The sequence below is a fragment of the Trichosurus vulpecula genome, chromosome 6, assembly GCF_011100635.1.
Source record: "Trichosurus vulpecula isolate mTriVul1 chromosome 6, mTriVul1.pri, whole genome shotgun sequence".
NCBI classification, from domain to species: domain Eukaryota; kingdom Metazoa; phylum Chordata; class Mammalia; order Diprotodontia; family Phalangeridae; genus Trichosurus; species Trichosurus vulpecula.
In genome coordinates this window covers 221335163-221358247 of record NC_050578.1, presented here as the reverse complement: position 1 = coordinate 221358247, position 23085 = coordinate 221335163, and the positions used below count along the sequence as shown (strand labels likewise).

At 46.0% G+C, this 23085-nt stretch overlaps 1 protein-coding gene across 1 annotated transcript in view; it reads left to right on the top strand.

Moving 5' to 3' along the window:
• Positions 1-20433, top strand: part of KCNC1 (potassium voltage-gated channel subfamily C member 1) — a 78741-nt gene extending 58308 nt beyond the window's left edge. Inside the window, exons 2-4 of the mRNA XM_036764442.1 lie at positions 1862-2795; positions 17239-17427; positions 20369-20433. Of these exons, the coding sequence (XP_036620337.1) occupies positions 1862-2795; positions 17239-17427; positions 20369-20433 (1188 nt within the window). The remainder of the gene's footprint in view (positions 1-1861; positions 2796-17238; positions 17428-20368) is intronic.
• The last annotated feature ends 2652 nt before the right edge of the window (positions 20434-23085 follow it).

Below are 23085 nucleotides of genomic sequence, written 5' to 3'. Positions count from 1 at the left end.
CAGCACTGATTTTCCCAGGGCTGAGGATTCTGTGTGCACAGGCCAGCTTCATTTGTAGCTGCTTTTTAGCCACCAGGGGTTTTCCATCTAGAGGCAGCTGGGTGGTGCAGTGGATAGAGCACTGGGTATGGAACTAGGAAGACCTGAGTTCAAATCCAGCCTCAGACACTTACTAGATGCATGACTCTGGGCAAGTCTCTTAACCTGTCTCATCCTCCATTTTCTCAACTGTAAAATGGGGATAATAATAGCATCTACCTTCCTAAGGATTAAATGAGATTATATTTGTAAAGTGCTTAGCACAGTGCCTGGTACATAGTAGGTACTTAATAAATGCTTATTTGTTTATATTTTTAAAGAAAGCATTCTTTAATTCTTTTACTTACTCCACCCACCCCCCACCCCTACCCAGTTCCCCAATTTCCTAGGGACAGCTAAGAATGACTGTCTAAGATATTCCAACTGGCCAAACAAAGAAAGCAACCCTGAGAATTGTTGAATGACCTATATTTGGTCCCACCAATTTGATTTGATTCATTGAGTATCCATTATGAACAAGACATCTGGGGATGCAAAAACAAAATAGTACCTGTCCTCAAGGAGCTTCCATTCTTCCAGGGCATCTTATGTTCAACTGGGGAAACACAATCTTCAACCGCTGTAAAGCAATATCTGTTTTGGTCACTGGCAATGGAGTTCAAGGTGTTTTTAGAAAACAGGCCATAATTTGTCATATGTATATATATATATATATATATATATATATATATATATATATATATATAATTTGGGGGTGAGGTGAAGACTTAATTTTCCCAGAATGAAGTACTTTGTGGATTCTGAATTCATGGTGTGGACATCAGGATACAAAGTAAATGGTCTGTTGTTTTAGGAGGTAGTAGCATTCATTTGAGTAGGTTTGGGGTGAAAAATGGCCCCTATTGGTGATGTCCCCCCAACTTCACTCTTGATGTCTTTTTCCCCAAGTCTTCACTCAGAAAGGATGGCCCCTTTTCCCCACTTACAAAGCTCAGGAAAAGACAGAACAGATTCCCAAATGATGACTCTTCCATTACCCCTGTTCACAATTCCCAAGGGCAGTTGGCCCAGGGTCATCAGTTGGATTTCTGGGGAGAGAGTAGGAAGGGGAGAAATGGATGGGGAGTATTTCTTCCCAAGAGCTCATTATATGCCTTTTTTTTTGTTCTAAAAGAAGGTTAAATCTGAAAGACAAGACAGAGAAGGAGCAGAAGACAGAGATATGGAGCAGAAATAGGAAGCAGGGAGGAATGTGATGATTTTGCCATGTCATGTCATTTCCTTTTCATATACTCTCTGTCTCCATCCTAGGACATAGGATCATAGATTTAGAGGCTATCTAATCCAACTGTCTCATTTTACAAACAAGGAACTGAGACCCAGGAAAGTGAAATAACTTCCCCAAGGTCACACAGGCCTTATGATAATTGGGGATCCCAACTTGGAGCAGTAACTACAAAAGCAGTAAACAGCAAAGGTGGAATTTGCCCTCCCCCACACCCTCTACCTCCCATAAACCCCTTCTGGAGGAAGAAAGCCCCACAAATCCCACCAACTAGGTAAAAAAATTAAGATATAAACTCTATCATAGCATCCTTTTCCATATCTTTGTCTTCTCTCCCTTCTTTCCTCTTCTTTTTTTTCATCCTTTTCTTCTCTTTCCTCCTCCCTGCTCACTTACATAGTCTTGACATTGTCAGAGCTCCTAGACTGGACCCTTCCTGAGTTTCCCAAATGTTATTCCCTGAGTGCTCTAGGTGCCCCTCTGCTTCACTTACTCCCTCCCTCTGCACTAACCTGTCTTCTTTGTTCCTCTCTGCAGTACGTGGCTTTTGCCTCCCTCTTCTTCATCCTGGTCTCCATCACCACCTTCTGCCTGGAGACCCATGAGCGGTTTAATCCCATCGTGAACAAAACAGAAATTGAAGTAATTAGGAATGGCACCCAGGTGCGCTACTACCGGGAGGCAGAGACTGAAGCCTTCCTGACCTACATCGAGGGGGTCTGCGTGGTCTGGTTCACCTTTGAGTTCCTCATGCGGGTTGTCTTCTGCCCCAACAAGGTGGAGTTTATTAAGAATTCATTGAACATCATCGACTTTGTGGCCATCCTGCCTTTCTACTTGGAGGTTGGACTCAGTGGCCTGTCTTCCAAAGCTGCCAAGGATGTCTTGGGTTTTTTGAGAGTGGTCCGGTTCGTGCGTATCCTGAGAATTTTCAAGTTGACCCGCCATTTTGTAGGCTTGCGGGTCCTGGGGCACACCCTCCGTGCCAGCACCAATGAATTCTTGCTGCTCATCATTTTCCTGGCCTTGGGTGTCTTAATCTTCGCCACAATGATCTACTATGCTGAGAGGATAGGTGCTCAACCCAATGACCCCAGCGCCAGTGAGCACACGCACTTTAAGAACATCCCCATCGGCTTCTGGTGGGCGGTGGTCACCATGACGACACTGGGCTACGGAGACATGTACCCGCAGACGTGGTCAGGCATGCTAGTGGGGGCGCTGTGTGCGCTCGCGGGGGTACTGACCATTGCTATGCCCGTGCCCGTCATCGTGAACAATTTCGGAATGTACTATTCCTTAGCTATGGCTAAGCAGAAGCTACCAAAGAAAAAAAAGAAACACATTCCGAGACCACCGCAGTTGGGATCCCCCAATTATTGTAAATCTGTCGTAAACTCTCCACATCACAGTACTCAGAGTGACACATGCCCGCTGGCCCAGGAAGAGATTTTAGAAATTAACAGAGCAGGTAGGAAGCCTCTCAGAGGAATGTCAATCTGACCTTTCACCTTCGTCCCTTGTAGAGATCTGAGATCCAGTCAGACTGCTTTCTTAGCGCCACGGGTACCCCAGGGATCTGTTAGCATCCCATGGTCCCACACAGAATCCTGGCTTGTGGAGCCTGGGTGGGGGGCCGGGAAAGGCTGAGCATCCAACTGGAGAAGGAGAGAGTCAGTGGGAAGGGCCTTACCAATGGTCCCTGGGTAAGGCACCTGACACTTGACACAGGTTCAAGTTGTTCTGAAGAAAAAAAAAAAGTGTTGCCTCAAGGAAGACTAGCAGGCACCCATAGCCCTGGTGCTGGACTATCTTAGTGGGTAGACCCTCAGTAGGGGTTGCCCTTGAGAGCCATGGGCTGAGGGTTGGTCTCTGATCCAGGTCACTGGCCCATCTGATGAAGGGGGTGGGAAGAGGGTAAGGTGGCTTTTCATAAAAGTAAGAGGATTTTGGTTTGGGTTTTCTTTGACTCTTTTCCACCTAGGGTCACCACTCCCTTCTTTCCCCATAGAGGCTTAGAGGACAGAAATCATGCACGATGCAATTCTTAGGGAGGGCAGGGTAGGGCAGGACAGGGCCTAGAATGCTCGGGGGCATGGTCCCACCACCTGCCTGCTGCCTGTTGAGTAGAACTAAAGCCCCAAAGCCCCCATCCTTCCTCAGAGGGCTTCCCCTGGCTGTAACATGCATACTCCATAGCATGCAGATGCCCCATCCCGTACCGCCACACTAGGCTATGTTCAGCATTTGTAGCTATGAGCTTTCAGGCACAACAGTAGCTTTCTCCATGTCTGCTTCTCTCCAGGGTTTGGGTTGAGTGGTCCATCCAGAGTGTTCCAGCAGCCTCCTGATGCAAAGGGCTACTGGGCCAAGAAATAGAATGGGTGATAGCAGGAATAGCCAGGCTTAGACATAACTGCTGTGGGTGACAGCCTTGTGGGGGTGGGGTGGGCAAAGGTGGGAGCCGGGGCAGGGAAGGGATTTCCTCCCAGCTGGGATTGACCACAGCAATATGAGCAACCCAGCCAGTGAACAATCCGTTTCATGTGAATTCCACATTGGGGGAACAATACTAGTCACCGAGGGATATATTCTAGTATTCCATGGCTAGTGGTCATCATGGGACTCTCTCAGTTTTATGAGAATCCACAAATAGCACATAAAATTATGGGGCTCTGATCTGAATTGAAGATTCAAACCCCATAATCTACCTCTACCCATGGACTAGCATTGATGTATTTTGTAGACTACAGTGGTTTTCAAAGTCAATGGCATTAGTGAAAAGGACAATGACAGCTGATGGCAGCCAGTGAATCACTGGGCAGGTGGATTTGGCTAAAGCAAAACCATAGAATATGCAGAGTTTAGCCTAATGAGTCAAAGTCCCATCCTGGATCACCCCTCTTTACTCATTGCTCAACTGGGGATGGGGGGTGGGTATGGACAGGCAGACAGACCCATCAGCTGCCTGGGAGTGGTGGGGATTTTTGAGCTCTGGATTCATTTTCTACCACCCCCACCTTACTATGGAGGCTGTTCTGATGATTTCTTTGAATGCTTCCACCTCAACTGCAACCCCAACCTTGGGTGCCAACATTCTCTCCCTCTTCACTCCTAGCTGGCATATTCGCTCCATTCTACTGTCATTCATGAGATAGGCCAGGAGAATAAAATAAATGATTCAGCTTCATCCTTTCCCCATATCAGCCTACGGCCCATGGAAAGCAGGGGAGAGGACATTGGTCCACTGCTAGAAGAGCAGTGCAGCACCCACTTCAGCTGGGGTACCCCTCTGCTATTGCAGATCCTCACACTTTCTAGCTGGGTTCATTAGGTGAAGCCCCTTCTCTTGTCCAGTATCACTGACCTTGACTCCTAGATGAGCTTTCTTGCTAAAGCATCACCCAAAAGAGACAAGGGAGAGATGCCAGAACAGGACTGTGAGGAGTACTGGATAGAGAAAGAGTTCTTCTGCTGGGTGAGACCCCAGGGTCCATTTGACACCTCACCTTCCTTCTTGCAAGGCAGAAATCCTAGGAGTAGGGCTGGAGGGACAGCAGAGGGATGGGGGCTTCAGAAGAAGATGAGGGGAATGGCTAGAAGGACAAAGCACCTAAGAAGGACACAGTTTTGAACCTTGGAATAAACTATATCAGCTTGCTGGGGAATCACAGAACCATAGAAATCTCAGAGCTGGAAGGGACTTCGGAAATCATTTAATCCAATCTGTTCCTGAGCAGGAACTTCTTCCAAGTGACCATAGAACCTCTGCTTGAAGACCTCCAGTGATGGGGAACTCACTACTTCCTGAGGAAACCCATTCTTATTTTGGGACAACTCTCATTGTTAGGAGTTTTCTCTTCATGTCAGGTAGAAATCTATCTAAATGAACATTGCTTAAATTAGCCAAAAGTAGCATAGCAACATCATTACCTGTTGAAGTAGGACAAATGACCAATTTCTATTTTTATTTAAAGGTAAGATCATATCGTCTTTTGTCAGATGCATCTATTATTGTCCCAGTGAAGGTTCCTATTAACAGATGTATTTACAAAGGACAAGGAAACCAGAGATCACATTTTCTCATACACAGACTAGAAACAGAAAGGGCTTTGAATGATATTAACTAACTATAAAATACAGCAACTATTATTTAGTGTCTTCATAATCTGTAGGCATTTAGTGTACATTAATCTGCTTCCTTCCTTGAAATGTCTCTTCGTTGCAAAAGGAACCACACTGCCTTTTTAGGATTCTAGTTCCTTAGTGCCAATCCAGTAGACCTAGCCTTGACCTTGGTTTCCACTTTTCTGTCTTCCCCATTATTCCCTGATCCCTAAATTCCAGCTCAAGACCACCAAACCCTTTGGACCCTTTTTGGTCTTTGAGTCCACTTGACTTCCTGCCTTGCCTATTCCTTAATTACCTTTTACTCCTCATGCTTTTGCTGCCAACATAGGCTGTCCAGTTTTGGCATCCACTCACAATTTCTCCTCTTCCTTCTGCCACCACTAGCTTTAGGGCATAAAAGGCATTTCTGGGTCTTACAAGAATAGAGGCAACATAGCAGAGATAAATAGAGAAATAACCTCAGAATAAGAAAATCCTGAGATTGAATTTAGCTGGTGACATACTGGCTGTAGAACCCTGGACAGGGCATCTAACTTCTCACTGCTCTAGGGAACTCTGAAAGACTAGAAATTGAAGCAAGAAGTCAACCTGCATTGATAGAGGGAGTTTTTTCTTCTATCCCAATGGCATCATGGGTCCAGTCCATATCCCTATTCAAATTCATAAGAGAAAAGAGAATTTACAATTTCAGAAACAATATACTAGGGTATTAATTAGACAATTAGAAGTACATCTGTATCCATATATCCACAAATATCTCTACACAACCCAGTCAAAAACAGGTATCTAAATTTTCTAAGCCAACCTCTAACTAAAGTTCCTTAGCTTAGCCTTCATTGTCTTCCTTAGGCTTGGAGTGCCTGCCATAATATCCAGCTTCCTTGTCTCCCCTTTTCCCCCAGTCAAGTCTTCCGCACCAAAATCCTCCACAGTGATATGGGATTGGCCCACCTGAATGTTTGACATGAGTTTATTCATAACTCCAGGCTCATTCTCAGAAGGCTTATTGGGAAAACTGATTAGTGGTTGACTTTTAACACCCTGACCCTTTTCCCATACAATCTCTTAGGTAGCTTGTTTGTTGTCTGTCCAAAGGGGTACATTTTTGCCATCACCTACAAAGTAGAATGTTTTGACCCGACCCCCAATTTTATCCCAAAGTTCATGAAAGTCAATTATAGTCTCCATAGGCAGCAAAGGGTCAAGTTTGGAGGGACATGAGCTCCCAGAGCAAAGGAAGATTTGGGCTGGAAGTCTTAAGTTTTCAGGATTAGGGGAGGGTCACAGCTAGAGGAACGATGTCTCCAAGGACACTGGAGGGATAGGGGTCCAGAGAAAGCTTCAAGATGGGCCTGAAGGGACAGACGCTCTAGAAGCAGAATTGAGTCAAGACTGGAAGAATAGGGATTTCAGGGAGCAAAGAAGAGATGAGAATGGAAAAATGGGGGCTTCATGGGCAAAAGAGAGTCAGAATTGGTCAAACAGAGATTCTAGAGCAGGAGTTTCTAAGTTTTGCTTTTTTGTCGTGGGACAACAGATATACTTTGTCAGTCTGGTGAAGCCTAAGGACTTTTTCTTAGAACAATGTTTTTAAATACATAAAATAAAATACAATTACAAAGGAAACTAATTATATAGAAATAAAATTATCAAAATAGTAAAAAAAAACAACAAGTTTACAGATCATAGATTAAGAACCCCTGCTCTAGGGGAACAGAGGCATCAGGCTTAGAGGTATAATATCTCCATCAAGAGAAGACAGTAAGGGCTAGAGGTAAAAGGGCTCTTGGGGGAAAAAGAACAGGATCTCAGGGGATGGAAGAGGATTGATACTGGAAATAAAGAGGGTTTTGGGTAAACAAGAAGGATAGAGTCTCAAAGGAGAGAGGAGAGATGGGACTGGAGCTCCCGGGACAAAAATACATCAAAGGTGGTTAGATGGGGCTCCTTGGACCAAGGAGAGATCAGACTAGAAGGATGGAGCCCTGGGTCACAACTTTAAGAAATCTAAGTGTATCTAGGAGGGATATCATGAAAAACTCCTCCTAGACCATTTTCTGAACATATCCAAGGACCCTTTCCATTGGCACCAAGGATTTCTATCTTACTAATTTCTAAACCTTTGATAATTTCTAACCTTGGCTTGAGGCCTTAACCTTCTTGGTTCATGGATCTGCTTGGCCTCTAGGGTTCAGTGATTTGCTATTCTGAAATCCCTTATTGTTTTTCTCTCTTCTTCATCCCTGGCCACCATTAATTCACTGTCCTGTTCTAATATCCCCTTCATTCCTTTCCCTTTTTCCTCCCTGCTGCCACACTTCATCAGGTTAGATCTTTAAGAATATATATATATAAAAGAATTGTACTCAGCCCTAGCCTGGGGGCCAACTAAACTTTCTGACATAATCTTACTAAATAACTAAAATTCTCCAGGGCCTAGCTCACCCTTTCTAGTTCTCCAGACACAAGTATATGTCAAGCATACTGCTCCCTTTCCTAATCTCCCTGAGAACAGTGCCTTCCATCCATAGAAAATTTAAAATCCACCCAGAACTCATTTGTGCACTCTACAATAGAGTCAATGATACCTGTAATGCATATGTCACAGAGTTTTTGTGATGGTCACAATATATACCAAATAGTGCTTTGTAAGCACAATATAAATGCTATTATTGTAATTGTTGCTATCATGACTATCATCATCACCTGCAGCTCACTCTCAGCTAAACAGGGAGCCTCCTGTTTGCATGATAGCTTTCTGGTGTATGACACCTTTATTCCTAAGTAATTCCTAAGCAATTAATTAGTTTACATGATATCACTCCTTTCTCTTCCTAATTAAGGGGTTGGCAGAATAAAAAGAAAAATTGTCATATGTCATCAAGTTTTTCCCTTCACCCAAAATAATACCAGGGAGGAAATTGAACTTGACACACTGCTCACTTCTGTAACTCACAAAAGGCAGTTTCTTTAAAGGCGATGCAAGTCTATTTTCATAGCCCCAGAAAGTCTGTGACCTTCCACACACACATATATACATATGCCCACATATACCGTAGGGATGTGAATTTTGCTAACTAAGGAATTCATGGTAGCCATGCCAACCAAACTCAGGCTGGCAAAATCTCATATCTGAATAGGGACCATAATGGAGAAAACCTTACCCGGGATCTGAGAGAGCTGGGCAGATTGGGTCTAGGATGCCAAGGAAATTCTCTCAGTCCCACGATGAGGTGGGTGGCGGACAAAAGCTGAGCCCTAAGAGGTATCATCAGCTCTTGGATTGTTCTCCTTGCTCTACCCACCACCCTAGTTCCTGGACCATCCAGACTCCAGAGTTCTGTGTCAAGGTTGAGCCAATGCTGGGAGCAAGGGATTGGCATCTTTGCCACCTCCCATTTTGAAAGTATTAATTAGTTTAGTGCTCCTCCTGAGGAATGGGAATGCTCCCAACCCATCTAACCAGTAATAGTATTATTCTTGTATTATTGACATCCATTCACAGATGAACAAATGCATGTTGGTTTCATGGTAGGTTTCCAACTCCACATGGCAGAAGGTAACATTTTTGCCACTAGACTTTCTTTTCCTTTCCTACCGTTCCCAAGCTGGACAGTTCTCGACTGGGAAGGGGAAACTCCTAAGACCCCAGGCTTCCTGGCTAGTAGCATGCTTTAGCAGATTGACATTCCAATAAGTATGGGGGAGCTTGCCTAGGTTTGAACCAGGAAATAGAGAGGAAGTTAATTTAGTATGGAAATATTGGCCACAGAGAATTCACAAAATGGCAAATATCACTCCTCTCTGTGCCTCTTCTGTTTCCTCTGTTATAGAATGAGGGTTGGACTAGGTAATTTCTAAAGACCTTTCCTGCTCCGAATCTATGGTTCTATAAGCTGATGATCTGGTCATGGTGGGAACACTCCTTTCCCTCACCACACCTTCATTTGCAGCAGGCATAGCTGAGCACATGTCTCTACGTGGCTTCCCATCTGCTTTATTCCTCCTGCTTGATGCTAGAAGGGGCTACAGTGAGGGGAGCAACTGAGGCACTGAGAAAAGGATGGAGTGGGGAGCATAGAATCAGGCAAAGGCAGCAGCATGGACAGGTAAGCAGGGAGGGGAGGTCCCTCCTTCGAGTCTCATCTTAGCAAGGACTGAAGTGCCTTGATAGTCCAGACCAGGCAGTTCGGTGCAGTGGAAAGTGGATGAGAGATCGGGTTGGAGGCTCACCTATGGCTAGATCTCACACTGTAACTGGCACATCTGTCAGTAGCTCCCAGTGCAAAGATGAGGAGGCAGGAAATCAGAGCCTCTCCCTCTTCCTTGGGGGGGCTCAGCCCCAGCCCCAGGGTATCCCAGCCAGGTTAGGTGAAGATGGATACCCAGACAGTTTGGTGACTGCCATCCCCAGGGAGAGGTCCTGCTCTCCTACAAAAAGTAAATTCCTTTTTAACCTCTTCCCTCAATAATCAAACCCATCCATACCTCCTTGCTCCCACCCCCATTGCACACACACACACACACACACACACACACACATGCACACATACACACACCCCTCAAAACAACTCACCCTGACCTGACCTGCAATTCCAGCACATGCTCCCTTGAGGCAAGAAGGACCGGCTGGGCTTGGGCTATAGGCAGAGTAAGCCAGCATCCCCAAAACCATCTCTCCCTCGGCATGGGCCCAAATCTGTTCCTCCTTTTGTTTTCCCCATCTGTCAGTCTTCGTGGGTCGTGTCTGCTCTGGCTCCTGTGTGTGTTGGTTCAGTTCTCTCTGGTGGTATGCCTGAGATAGTCTCTGTAGAGTGTGTCCACTGGGGATGATAGGGAAATCAAGGCTGACTGGGAGCAGACTTCAGCCTGGGGAGCTCCTCACAGCCCTTGGTTCTCAGCCTTTCACTCTTCAGAGCTGCAGAAAGGGGCAGCACCTGTGGTCTTTCTAAGGATGAGCTCAAAGAAGGGAGTTCCAAGAGAAACACCCAAGCCCAAAAGGAGTCTGCCCATCTGTCCTGAAACAAATCTTTGGTGGAAGTTGGCCTCTGCCATGGGGCAGGTGAGCATGGCCAGCTGAGTGGGGTCTATGGGTCACAGGCTCATGCTGATATTCTGCGAAAGCCTTTTTTGGGGGACACCATTTTCTGAAAGGACCCTGGTCAGCCAAGCGGTGAGTACGGGCTCTGAGGTAGGTTGGCTCCCCTGTCCTGGACCAATGGGTTCTCAAGGTGTAACCAACCAGGGTTTGGTACCTGTGACCAGTGGGGAAGCCACGAGCCCCTATGTTGAATCAGCAGGCCCCTGGGAAGAGGAACTCCAATAGGAGTCCTTCCATGTGGGACCAGATGCTGATTGGCAGAATGGAGGGTATCAGGTCCTAGCTGGGGAAAATTGAAAGTCTCGGGGGAAGAGCACAGGAAGCCTAGAATAGCTAAATTTGATTGGCTTTTTAGAACTAGGAATAAATGTTTTTATGTTGTTCACATTCTCTCTCTCTCTCTCTCTCTCTCTCTCTCCTCTCTCTCTCTCTCTCTTTCTCTCCCTTTCTACATTTTGTTGACATTTACTTGTTGGTTCTTGTACATTGCTCATAACTTCTGTATGTTACAGGCAGTCCCATTTTATTCTGTGACATTTTTCTTCCAAACTCCATCAGCCTGAGCCCCAAATTGGACAGTTGTAGAGATTCCAAAACAAACCACAAGGAAATTTCTATCTGTCCCCCAAATCCATGAATTCATATGCCCACTGAGGGCGGGACCTTCACTTGATGCCAAGTATTGATGGAGAGAGTAAGTGGTTCTTGGGACAGATCATCTGCATGGAGTCAGGACCTCCCTCCATGGCCTGGACCAACATTGGCCCTCCCAGTTGTACTTGTTGCTCCAAAGTTTTAAAAAAATGATCCTTCCCATGGAAGCTCATCTCAGCTCATTTCAAAGCCTGGAAACCATCTCTTTAAGATTTCACTCATATAACCATTTCACTGTTGCTGGTCTGTAGTTCCCTGTGTTCTGTTGGGGGTTGGGGTATCCCTAATCTATGGGGTCCTATAGTCCCTTTGAAGTTCCCTCTATGGGCTCTGTGTCTGAAAGAGCCCAAAGCCTCAACTCAGACCCAAAGCCCAGCCCAGGAGGGAATTGGACTGGATTGCTCAGCAGAATGCCTGGTACAACTCAGACAACACTCCTAGGTTGGGAAGTCATGATAGGCTTTGCAGTCCTGTGAGCCTGACCAGCCCTTTTTCTAAAGCTCTCTAAGTCATGCTTGGGACTAAGGAGAGAACAATGGTCCTTCTCTCTCTCAACTGACACAAATCAAGGTGATTTGCCTGTCAAGTATCATCCTCCAAAAAGATGCTTCAGGGATCATTTGGGTTCATTCTCACCCTTCATGGCCACCCCTCACCCCGAGCCTGTTTGTTAATTTGTTAGATGCCGCCCAATGAAGTCTCATTTATAATGACTAGCCCTCCAGTCCAATCCATTTCCCTACCCCTTGCTCTATCTTCATCCATGCAAAGCCCCAGCCACCTATGGCAGAATCCTGTTTAATAATCTGACAACCAGCACAAGAGACCCTGGTCTGACTAACCAGTTGGGATCTATATTTACCCAGTGGAGTGCACGGAGTGAGTGGGCTCAAATGCCAAGGTCCTGAGAAAGGGATTGGGAGCTTGGCTTGAGATTATAGGGGCTAAGAGGTGAACATGCTAGCCCTTACTTCCCAGCCCTCTTTCCTAGAGCCCCTTAAAGGTCATTTGAGTAGGAGAGGGATCCTCCAGAAAAAATGCCTTCTCTGCTTGGGGTTTTTTCTTCTGAGCTAGACATAGGGGTTTGAATGGCCTAGTAAGAAGCAGACTGTTGACATGGACCTGATTATCAGGATCCAGAGTTGCTGCTGCTGCTACTGGAAACTGGGTCCAGGAGTAAGGATCCTGATTCCGTGTGTGTCTCAGGCCAGAACTACATTCAAATAGCACATAAAGAATAGGCATGGAGAACTCAGTATTCGCTGGGCATTGGGAGCTTTCTGTTGTCAAGGTACAGAACAAGAGCTGTGCTAGTTCTGCTTTGGGAATGACTATGCATTCCTGCCATAACCTTCCTCTCATATCCCTGTTTGTCCCTTGTACCTGGAACAGGGCTGGGAGCCTGGGGAGTAGAGCTAGTAATGAGGTCCTGAAAATATTCTTACAGGGGAGAACCATGGTTTCCCCAGTCTTTAGAAATGACTGTAACCTTGGGTTCATCCTACTACAGGTCCCAGATGGTATGTGACTCTAGCTCAGAAAATCAGGCCAAGGGTCTGGGTCCCTCTAAACCCAATAATCATTTCCACAAGTGGCAGAGAGTGAGAAGTAGGAAGAGAAATGGTCTTTGGATACCCTGAAGGAAGAGTATCACAGTGGATGTACCAGGTTAGGAGTCAGGAAGACCAGGTTCAAATCCCTTCCCAGACACTTACTACCTATGGGCAAGTCTGTGCCTCAGTTTCCTCATCTGTAAAATGAGGTTATTGAACTTGATAGCTTCTAAGTTTCCTTCTAACTCTAAATCTAGAATCCTGTGGTCCATGGATTACCTAGGAAAGACAGCAGGAGGAAGGGGTAAGCTAGGTTGCATGGAATCTAGAACATGTTGGGATCTGCTCCTGGTGTTGCTGGTTTGAAAGTTTCTACTCCATAAGGGATGGATTCATAAGAAAATTCATTCCTCAGTGCATAGGGAAAAGAGGCCTATGTATTATACACTGGGAGCTTCGTGTATATTCCCAGAGGCTGTGGACCTTTGGAAGGAAACATCTATTCCCCCAATCTCTCCATCCCCCTTCAATCCCCATATATTTCCAACAAGACTGGACCAACCAGCAGGGACAGGTCCAAAAATATCCATGTCTCCATCCCGTCCAGTCTCCCTACCTCCCTTTTGGGGAACCTAATAGGATTACCTCCCTTGATCTTTCATCTTTCCTATAAAGACCCTTGTAACTAAAATAAAGATGGAATCTTTCTCTTAGGGCAGCTATTGTCAGGGACTGAGATTAGCTCTCAGGGCAAATCCTTTCCCCTTTCCCATTTCTGAAACCACACTTCTCATGCCACTCTAGGTTGGGGTAGGTTCTGGCCCTGGGGACAGAGGTCATCCCACAAGGACAGCAGATCCATGTTGAGGAAGCCAGCAGTCCAGTCCAACCTGTCACAGAAGGCCTGAGAGGTAGCTTAGTTTTCAAGGCAGACACAAGCCAAGCCAAAGTCCAGGGTATGCCATAGGGCAGGGGCATGTTTGTGTGTGCGCGTGTGTGTGCATGCACACTTGTGCACATGCATGTACGTGTGTGCACTCACACTGCCAAGAGGAGATACATTATATCTCAGAAATACCCCAAGCACAGTACCATGTGATGTCAGAGTTACCTTGGTAACTGGGTCTTTCTTGTTCAGAGTAAATAGGGGTGTGGAACCCATGTGAATTGTCAAGAAATGCACTGTAAGTGAAAAGCTTTAAGATCTTGTACAATAGATTTTTTTTAATTTCCAAAATTATAATGGGATTTTTTTGGATTTGCTTTATTAATAAATCTGATTGGTCCATTTCTATTTTGACTGACTGCCTCTTTGTAGTTATATGTGTGTACAGGAGGGAGTCCCTTCTGTGTGTATTGCCATGATATGTGCAAGGGAGGGGGTCCCTTCTGGGTGTACTTATATGATGTGTGCAAAGGAGGGGGTTCTTTCTCTGTGGCTTACATGATGTATGCACAGAAGGGGATCCTTTCTCTGTGCGTGGTTACAGAATAGCATCAATTACCTGGGGAAAATTTATTAATCACTTTTCCCTCCTAATTTTTAGAGAAAAAAAAATACAAACTTCCCCTTCTCTCTTTTCCCTCCCCCAAAAGAGACCTTCTGTTCAGCTGTGCAACCCTGGGGTAGTTTATTTTAATGTTTTCCTTCTGCCAACCTTGGAGGCTGAGATTCCAGCCCCGCCCCCAAATGAACCATTCTTTCCTATCCAAACAAATAATTCTTTTGAGGACCAAAAATGATGGAGAACAAACAAAGAAGACCCACTCAGTGTTAATGGTGACAATGTCTGTGAAGTTGACTTTGAGTGGCAGGTATGACTGCTTTAGACCTTTAGCCTACAGAACCAAAGCCCAGTACTGGGCCTTGAATAGCTGTTTTCACTGATTACTGAAGGTCCACCACATTTAGGTGGTAGTGGGTCCTTGGTAAGCTCCCAGCAGTTTAGCCTGTCCAGAGGCAGGGACCTCAGCAATCTCTCTTCACCTTTTCCAACCTGAAATTCTCCTCCCTCTCTCCAAAACTAGGTGCCTCTTTTAAAAATCAGAGTGGCTATCAGAGAGGTAGCCAGGCTTGTAGTCTATTCCAAAATGAGAAATCAAGTACAACTAATTCCAGTTAACTCCCTGACCTAAGGAAAGTATTCTCTGTCCCTGAGTCTTGAACCCTGAGCGCTCACTCTGGCCCTGGGTAAATGAGACAGTCTGTGAAGAGCAGACTACATAGACGTCCCTGGAAACACAGGGCTGAAATTCATCTTCTTCTTTCTCTCAAGTCCATTGGCGGCTGTTTTGTTTTCCACACATACCATTCTGCGCTGGCCTCACAAGCACCATTCACAAGAGAAGACACAGAAAATGGATTTATTTTCCCAAATTCATGTTCTGTTGTCACAACCTCATTCATGCATTATCCTTGTTCCTGTTCAAAGTATCTTGAGTGACAGAGGCCACTGGGAGGCATTGGTAGCCAGAGGAATAGAATGGCAAAGGAAACTGGGTCTCTTTGGGTAGAAGAGTAGATGAAGTGGCTGGTCTGATCTCTTTGGAGAAACAGAGCAGACTGAGGGCCGGACCTAGTTTTGGTAGGTTGAGAGCAGACTAAATGATAAACCTGGTATTTTTGGAGATATAGAAGAGTGACGCAATCTGTCTGTATGTATACAATATTTTGAGTACAACTGGACTGGTCTCTATGATGAAGAGATTAAGTAGAATGACTGAGTAGTCCAATCTAAAGAGAGTGATTAGCCTGGTCTCTATAGGAAGCCAGAGCTGTCTGAGGGATTAAATTGGTGTCTAGAGAGAGAAGACTGGGTTATCCTTCTAGTCTCTTCATGGGGGCACAGCTAATCAAATAACCAATCCATTGTCTGTGTGTGATAGAACAGACTAGGTAATCAGCCCTTTATTCTATGGATGAGCATGGAAAATGAGGGCCTAGCCTGCTATCTGTTGGTGGGGCAGTAGGAAGGGTAGATGGTAAACTGAATCACTGCCTCAGTCTCTCTAGGGAGATAGGGCAGCAATGGACCATTTGTTCTAGTATCTAATGGAACAAAATTAAGGGTTGGTCTAGTTCTGATGATGGGAATGAATTATGCTGAGTGGCCAGCCCCATCTCTATGGTTGGAAGGATTCAACAGAGACACCTCTTTGTTCTCCATGAGGATACAGAGTAGACACAGAGGAAGTATGAAAGAAATGTTGGATTGGAAACACAATACTCGTGTTTGGATCCTGGCTCTCCAACTTACTTGCTGTGGGACTCTAGGCATATCCTTTAACCTTTCCTTCATCTGTAAGTAAGGTGATTAGACTAGATGTCTCCAATGTCCCTTCAAGCTCTAAGGCTAGGATTCTATGTATGGCCAACCTTATCTCTCTAAGGAGATGAAGCAGGCTGAGAGACCTCAGTTTCTATATATATATGGATAGAACAGACTGAGTTAATGATCTGGTCTTCATGGCATGGTCAGAGTAGACTGAATAACTAACTAGTCAAGTCTCTAGACTAAGCCACTGGCTCAATCTATAGTGGGAGAGGAAACACTAGCAATTGGTTTGATCTCTCTAGGCAGATCAAAAAGATTGCATAATAACCTGGTCTCTATTGGGTGGAACCAACCAGGTTGGTCTTTATGGGGAGAGAGTACACTTGAATACCAGTCTGATCTCTACAGGAGGTCAATCAGACTCAATAACTGATCCACTGTTGGACCTATGTTAAGTACAGAGAAGCCTGAATAACATGTACAGCCTCTATGGAGCGCATTGGTCAAACTGAAGTGATAAGCATGGCTTCTATGGAAGGATGGAGACTGAATGACCAGAATAATATCTTTAGGACTACTGAGCAGCTACATTGGTCTGTGTATGGGGATGGAGCAAATTCAGTGACTGACCTCGAGCCCATGGTGGGGATGGAGCACTGTGTGACCTATTCTCTACAGAGGAAAGAAGCAGACTGAGTGACTAGCCTGGGCTCTATGAGGGGATGGTTTCAGGATTTAGAATTTAAGCCCGGAAATCTGTTTTTCTTAGGTGGTGGATTTCTGCCCACCCCTCCCCCCAATCCATTGTTTGTCTTTTTCCTTGAGATCTGTGTCTGACAGCTGCCCCTGTGAGCCATCCATGTGTCCATTCTGTGCCATCTGCCCTATGCTGGACTCTGGCCTCAGCATTAGCTCTGCAGCCCACCGGCCCAATCACACTGCTCATCTTTTTGCAAACTTTGAGCAAACCCCCATCCGGCCCTCTCTGTGGGCTGGGAGGTTGTTATTGCACAGAAGAGCTGGTGCCCTTCCCATCACCCTCGTTCATCTCCTGTTTTGATTTTTGGAGGGGACAGGAATGACCTATGGTGCCTCGGACCGCCATGCTCCCTTTACAGCTATCTCCCTGACGTACAGCCTTTCCTCCCTCCCACTAAATGGTTTTGAGTGTTTCAATAGCTTCTGCTTATATGTTTGAAGATTCCAAACTGAACGGGGAGGTGGCCAATGCCGCGCTGGCGAACGAAGACTGCCCCCACATAGACCAGGCCCTCACGCCCGATGAGGGCCTGCCCTTTACCCGCTCGGGCACCCGCGAGAGATACGGACCCTGCTTCCTCTTATCAACCGGGGAGTACCCGTGCCCGCCTGGTGGAGGAATGAGAAAGGGTATGTAGAGGAGGTCAAGTAGCTGCTGGGCTAGGGGCCCGGTGCTCTGGGGAAGAGGACTGCCTGCCTGTCCCCTCACTGTAGAATGGGAGGGAAGGGAGGAGGGAGAAGGGGAGTCTGGGTCCCTCTGGTGGGGCAGGGAGGGGCAGAGAAGGGGGTGGCAGAGACACCTCCAGGGAGGGATACAGGGAGGAGAGAGAACCAACCTTATGTTTGCACTTGGATGTTTCAACTCATTTCTTTAATATGGAATACTAGAAGGAACTCTGTAGCTCAGTCTTCATGCACAGCCATTCTAGCCGGCCAAGTTGCAAAGGAAAGGGGAGTGAGAATATTTGGAGGAAACCTTGATTCAGTGCCATCTTCTGGAGGCATGCCCACAAGGATCTGCATGGGGGCAATCCAGTTTTTTTGCTGAGAGGCCTTGGGTCTTCCAAGCTGCTCTGACAGATGGTGTGGTTAGGAAAGAGAAGAAAAAGCAATTGGTCTATCGGGCTAGTTTTCGCCTTCTTGGTCCAGCTCAGGAGGATCCCCATGGGCGAACCGCAGGGTCCCACCTATCAAACAAATGCACTGGAAACTGAACTTCCCTGGTGTTGAGGGAAAGCCTTGGCCAACTCTAGCCTGGTTCTGAAGGCTTAGCAATGGCAATCTCTCCGGGTCAGGGGGCCATGGCTGCATATTCCAGAAAAGGCCTCCTCGGTTCTTAATCTGTTTTCCCCCACCAAAAAACAAACAAACACACAAACAAATTTTAAAGGGGGAGTGGCAGGAGAGGGAGATGGCCTGAGGGCTTCTGCATGTCCTGCAGGCATCGTGTTGCAGTTAGGAATACAAGAACCCTTCATTCCTATGAGCCACTGAAGCACCTGCTGATGCGGTCTTACAGGATGGACTGGGAAGGGGGTGTAGGGGGAGGAACTTAGATCCAGCCCTGGGACCAGTGCTGCCCTTGGTAGGCCATCCATATGCACTTCTGATTAAACAATGAAACACTCAAGAAGCCTTCTGGTATTGGTTCAAGAAAGGGGTCAGAATTCCCAGATGCCTCAAAGGTGGACAAGCTCCAGGGGGAGGGCATGAAACCTGGCCATTCCTGGGCTCAGTGAGGCCCTACCACCTCCAAGTGATGAGTCACTTGATTGAAGCTTTCTGCCTATAATCAGGCACCTAGTTTGACTGCACTGGAGGATCCAGGTGCCTCTTCCCATGGCTTAAGCATGGCAGGGGCTGGGAAGTGGGATGGGTGGCACTAGGTGCCTTCCCATGTGGGCTACTGGTGGGAGCTACATTTGGTAAATGCTGGGAATGATACCCAGCACTTTGGGCTGAAGACTCCAAAGCACTGGCATGTTGGTTGGTCCAGGGGGGGTGAGCAGAATGGGGGAGGGTCAGCCTCCCTCCTGTGGTGCTGTATTGACCCAGTTGTCCTTTGTATTGTCACTGATGTGCATGTCTGTAGCAGCCTCCTAACTGGTGCATGCTCCCTGGGCTCTCCAATGCTGAGGGCAGGTGGGGGAGTATCCCTTGAGCAACAGCTTGCTGTAGTTTGGATTATTTCCAGGTGCTCAAACATTCACTATGGTTAAACCAAAAATGAAAAGCAGAGGGACAACAGAAAGCCTTGAGGCAATCGGTAGCATCTCCGAAGAGACTTTGGGGAAAATCTCTCTGGCCCCTTGCATTTTGGCCATGGGTGCAAGCGATCATCCTGCCTGCTTCCTGCTGTTGTCTGAATTAGGAGAACGTCCCTGTTCCTTGCCTCCTCTGGGTTCTGCCTCGATGTCCTTGGGAAGCCTGCTTCCGGTGAACCTCTTCCCAGCATGGCACTGCATGATGAAATGAAGGCCTGCCCATCTGGCCTCTGCCAGCCCTTATTCTTAGCCCATTTCACTGTTGATCCAATGCTGTCCTTGGAGTCTATTCTTCTAAGGAAAGGCTACACTCTGCCTTGAAGCCTCAGCAGCACAGGCAGCCAAAAGAAGAAAGCAGAAGGCCTATCTTTGGGGGCTACACCCTTCCATTTTTCCTGTCTAGCTCTCAGCTGATCCTGGGCTCCCAGCCCCTCCATTCTATAGCACATTGGATCAGTAACTGAGAATGGTCTAAAATAAAAAATTCAAAAAATAGTTTTTGCTATCTCCTCAACCCTGGCTGTCCTGTACATGACCTAGGTGACACTGGACTGGAAGATGCCACATTTCCTTGTAGCAGCCAGTGATCCCAGGAGCTTCTGGTGGCATTAGGGAATGGATAGCCCACTAAAGCAGCACAGAGGTGGCCTGGACTGGAGAATGCACAGTCCTGGTGCCAAGGTCTCCTTGAATAGTGGGTAGCATTAGCCAGCTGTTGTATGTGTGGTGAATGGTGACATCTCCTGTCTGGCTGTCATAGACTGGTGGGGGAGGGAGGGTCAACCTTCAGGTGACCATTCCCTAGCCCACAATGGTCTGCTGTCACAGGTTAGGGGTCAGCTTTAGGGCAATGTTCACACATGCCAGTGACAGGAGACTTGTTTTTCTCAGGAAAATTCTGAGCCTTAGGAACACTGATGAAATTTGAACCTATGAATATTGTGGGAGAAATGTGGGAATCTATCCTAAGGAGTAAGCATTGCTCAGAAAACAAGTAGGAAAAAGAGAGAGAGAGAGAGAGAGAGAGAGAGAGAGAGAGAGAGAGAGAGAGAGAGAGGGAAAGGTGTGTCAGCTTGGCTGACTACATGGGAACCGACCAAACAATCCAATTGGAGAGAATGATACCTGCCTCTGCATGTAATTATTCTGCCTTCTCCCCTCTCTTCCCACTCCTTCTTCTCCTCTTCCCTTTTCTTCTTCCTCCTCCCTCCTCATCCTCTTTCCTTAACAACCAAGTAAGTGGCGACCCCGGGAAAGTTGAGGGCAGGGAGAGAAGCTCAAGTGTTGATTGTATTCTTTACATGCAGATCTTTGCAAAGAAAGCCCTGTCATTGCTAAGTATATGTCAACAGAGGCAGTGAGAGTGACTTGACAAGGCCAGAGGACCGAGGACACTGGTGGCTAAAAAAAACATCTGGGTGGACCTGCAGCCCCTCCTCACCCTTGGACAGAGTCAATCCCGCCACGCAGGTTTGCAGGATGAGTCCGCGTGGTTTTGGGGGCCTTATTCTAGGATGGACATAGGCTTTCTCTGCAACCCAATGGTAACAAACTGTAGAAGATTTTTTTCCCTTTCTTTTGATTTTGTTTTTTGCTTTTTGGTTTTCTTTTTGGGTAAGGGGGGAGGGAGGGTTTCCTTAGCATGACTTGCATGAAGTAACCAGAAAAACAGACAAACCACAAACCTACAATTGTATGACTCATGTAGAAGCAAAAAAAAAATCAGAAAGAAGCTTCTATATTTTTCTTTCAATGTTCTTTTGCTTTTTACATACATTGTTGTAGCCAGACTGTGAAGTCTTCACAAACCTGTATGGTTCTTTCTTCTTCTCCTTCTCCTTCTTCTTCCTTTTCTTCTTTTTTGTTTTTGTTTTTTTTTCTTTTGGTACACAAGATACAGAGTAATGGTTTTAAAAAAAAGGGCAATCGGCCTGTCATCGGTCATATTGACCATGCCTTCATAGTTCATCTCTCCTATGGAAACCCACCAAGAACTTTGATCCAATTAGAATTGTGAGAATACACCACCTCCACCGTCCTCCCTCTCTGTTTCCCTCCGCATGTGTGTGACCCATGGACCTCTCCCAGGACCCATGATGGCATATCATAGTCTTGATCAATTTCCCAGCTCTGGTTCTGTTGTATTCCATTGGTGTAGAGATCCAACATGAGTGCCCTTCATGGCCAATTGTTCGTAATGAGTAGAGAGTCTGGATTCTCCAAGTGTTACTTTGCCAACGGGACTCAGAGAACCCAAAGATCAGGAGACCACTCAAAGATCAGGAGACCACTGGGGAGAAACTTGCCTCCAGATTTATTAAAAGACAACCAGCATTGTATGCAGTTAGCATTTCACAGTAAAGATGCATGCCCCATGTTATGCAAAAACAACTCTAGCATGAAAATAAATTTTGTCTCATGGTTTCTGTGCCTGCTGTATAGTCTAAAGCAGATTTGTTTCTTGAAGCAATCAGAGGTTTGCAGAGATACACTTCTGAATCTCAAATAAATATATTTTCCCATTAGAAATAGGACAGTACCTTGACTTTGGTATGATTCCAAAATTGGGGGGAGGGGAAAGAAATGATATTTTTGGAAAAAAAATGCTATAGTTTTTAAAAAATGCAACATCTTGAGCTTTCATGAGCAGTGACCAGCATTTCCTGCAAAGACAGAAATGACCCTTTCTCTCAGTATTCTCAACCCATCTCCTCAATAATAAAAAGTTGACTTTTGAGTTGATTCACTGAATTGGGTCTTTCTTACCTTCTGAAAACCTCAAGCTTTTATCTTCACACATTCTCAACTGGGCAGCAACACCTCCAGGGCTACCATGACTATGCAACTCAGGGCATCAGTGATCATTCAGGACCCCAGAGCTTGCCAATCATAAATTGTGGAAGGTGCGTTGGTGGCCTCAGTATCAAGTTGGGGGAGTAGTCTTAGTGGTGTGGCCTTTGGCTTTATAGTGCTACTTAATGGGCCTATCTAGTGGATGAGGAGAGTCCCACCTCTGGAGGAGAAGCTCCTTTCAGGAATGCCTCCTCAATTCTGTAGGGCAGGATGGACTTACTCTTTCTAGATGTGGTTCTCAGGAAGAATAAGAAGTAGGCAGTTGCAAGGTGATTCTGAAGAATAAAGAAGACTGGAGAGTATTGGGCCCATAATCCTCATAGAGCCTACTGCTCCCCAGTAGTGCTTCTGTCTCCTATGGGGTAGATTGGGGTGAGGAACCTGTGACCTTGAAGCCACATGTGGCTTCTAGGTCCTTAAGTATGGCCCTTTGATTGAATCCAAATTTCACAGCATACTCTTAATATAAGGATTTGTTCTATAAAACTTGGATTTGGTCAAAAGGCCACACCCAAGGAGCTAGAAGGCCACATGTGGCCTTGAGGCATCAGGTTCCCCACCCTGGGGTAGATTGTTACTCTGCACCTTGCAATCCCCTTCTTGGTGTTTACATAATGCCCACACCATTTCCCTTTTGGCCCTCCTTTCCTCCACTATCTTCTAGTTTAGGTGCCATAAGGAAGATACTACACAATTCCTACATACCACAGTAGCTCTGGGATTATAGAATAAAAAATCTACAACTGAAAAGGACCTTCAAGTCCAGTCCAACTCCTTCCTCTATTTTACAGATGAGAAAACAGACCCAGAGTAGAAATTACTTCCCAAGGTCACAGAGGCTGTAAATGACAGAGACAAGATTTGAACCTAGATCTAACACCAAAGCCAGTGTTCTTTCAACTACACAACACTTCAGCCCTTACCTACCTGGGTTCACATAAAAAAAACAACAACTCGAGGGGAGGGGATACCAGCCCTTCCTAGAACCAGACGGTAGGGAAAGTCTGACTCCATTATTTTATAGGTAGAGAAACTGATGTCAAGAAAAGAAAGTCACTCAAGCAAGGTTATGATCTACTCAGACTTCATCATTTACAGAAGAGGAAACAAAGGTAGAGAGGAGGAAAGGGTCATGGACAAAGTCACCAAGCCAGTCACTGATAAAACCAAG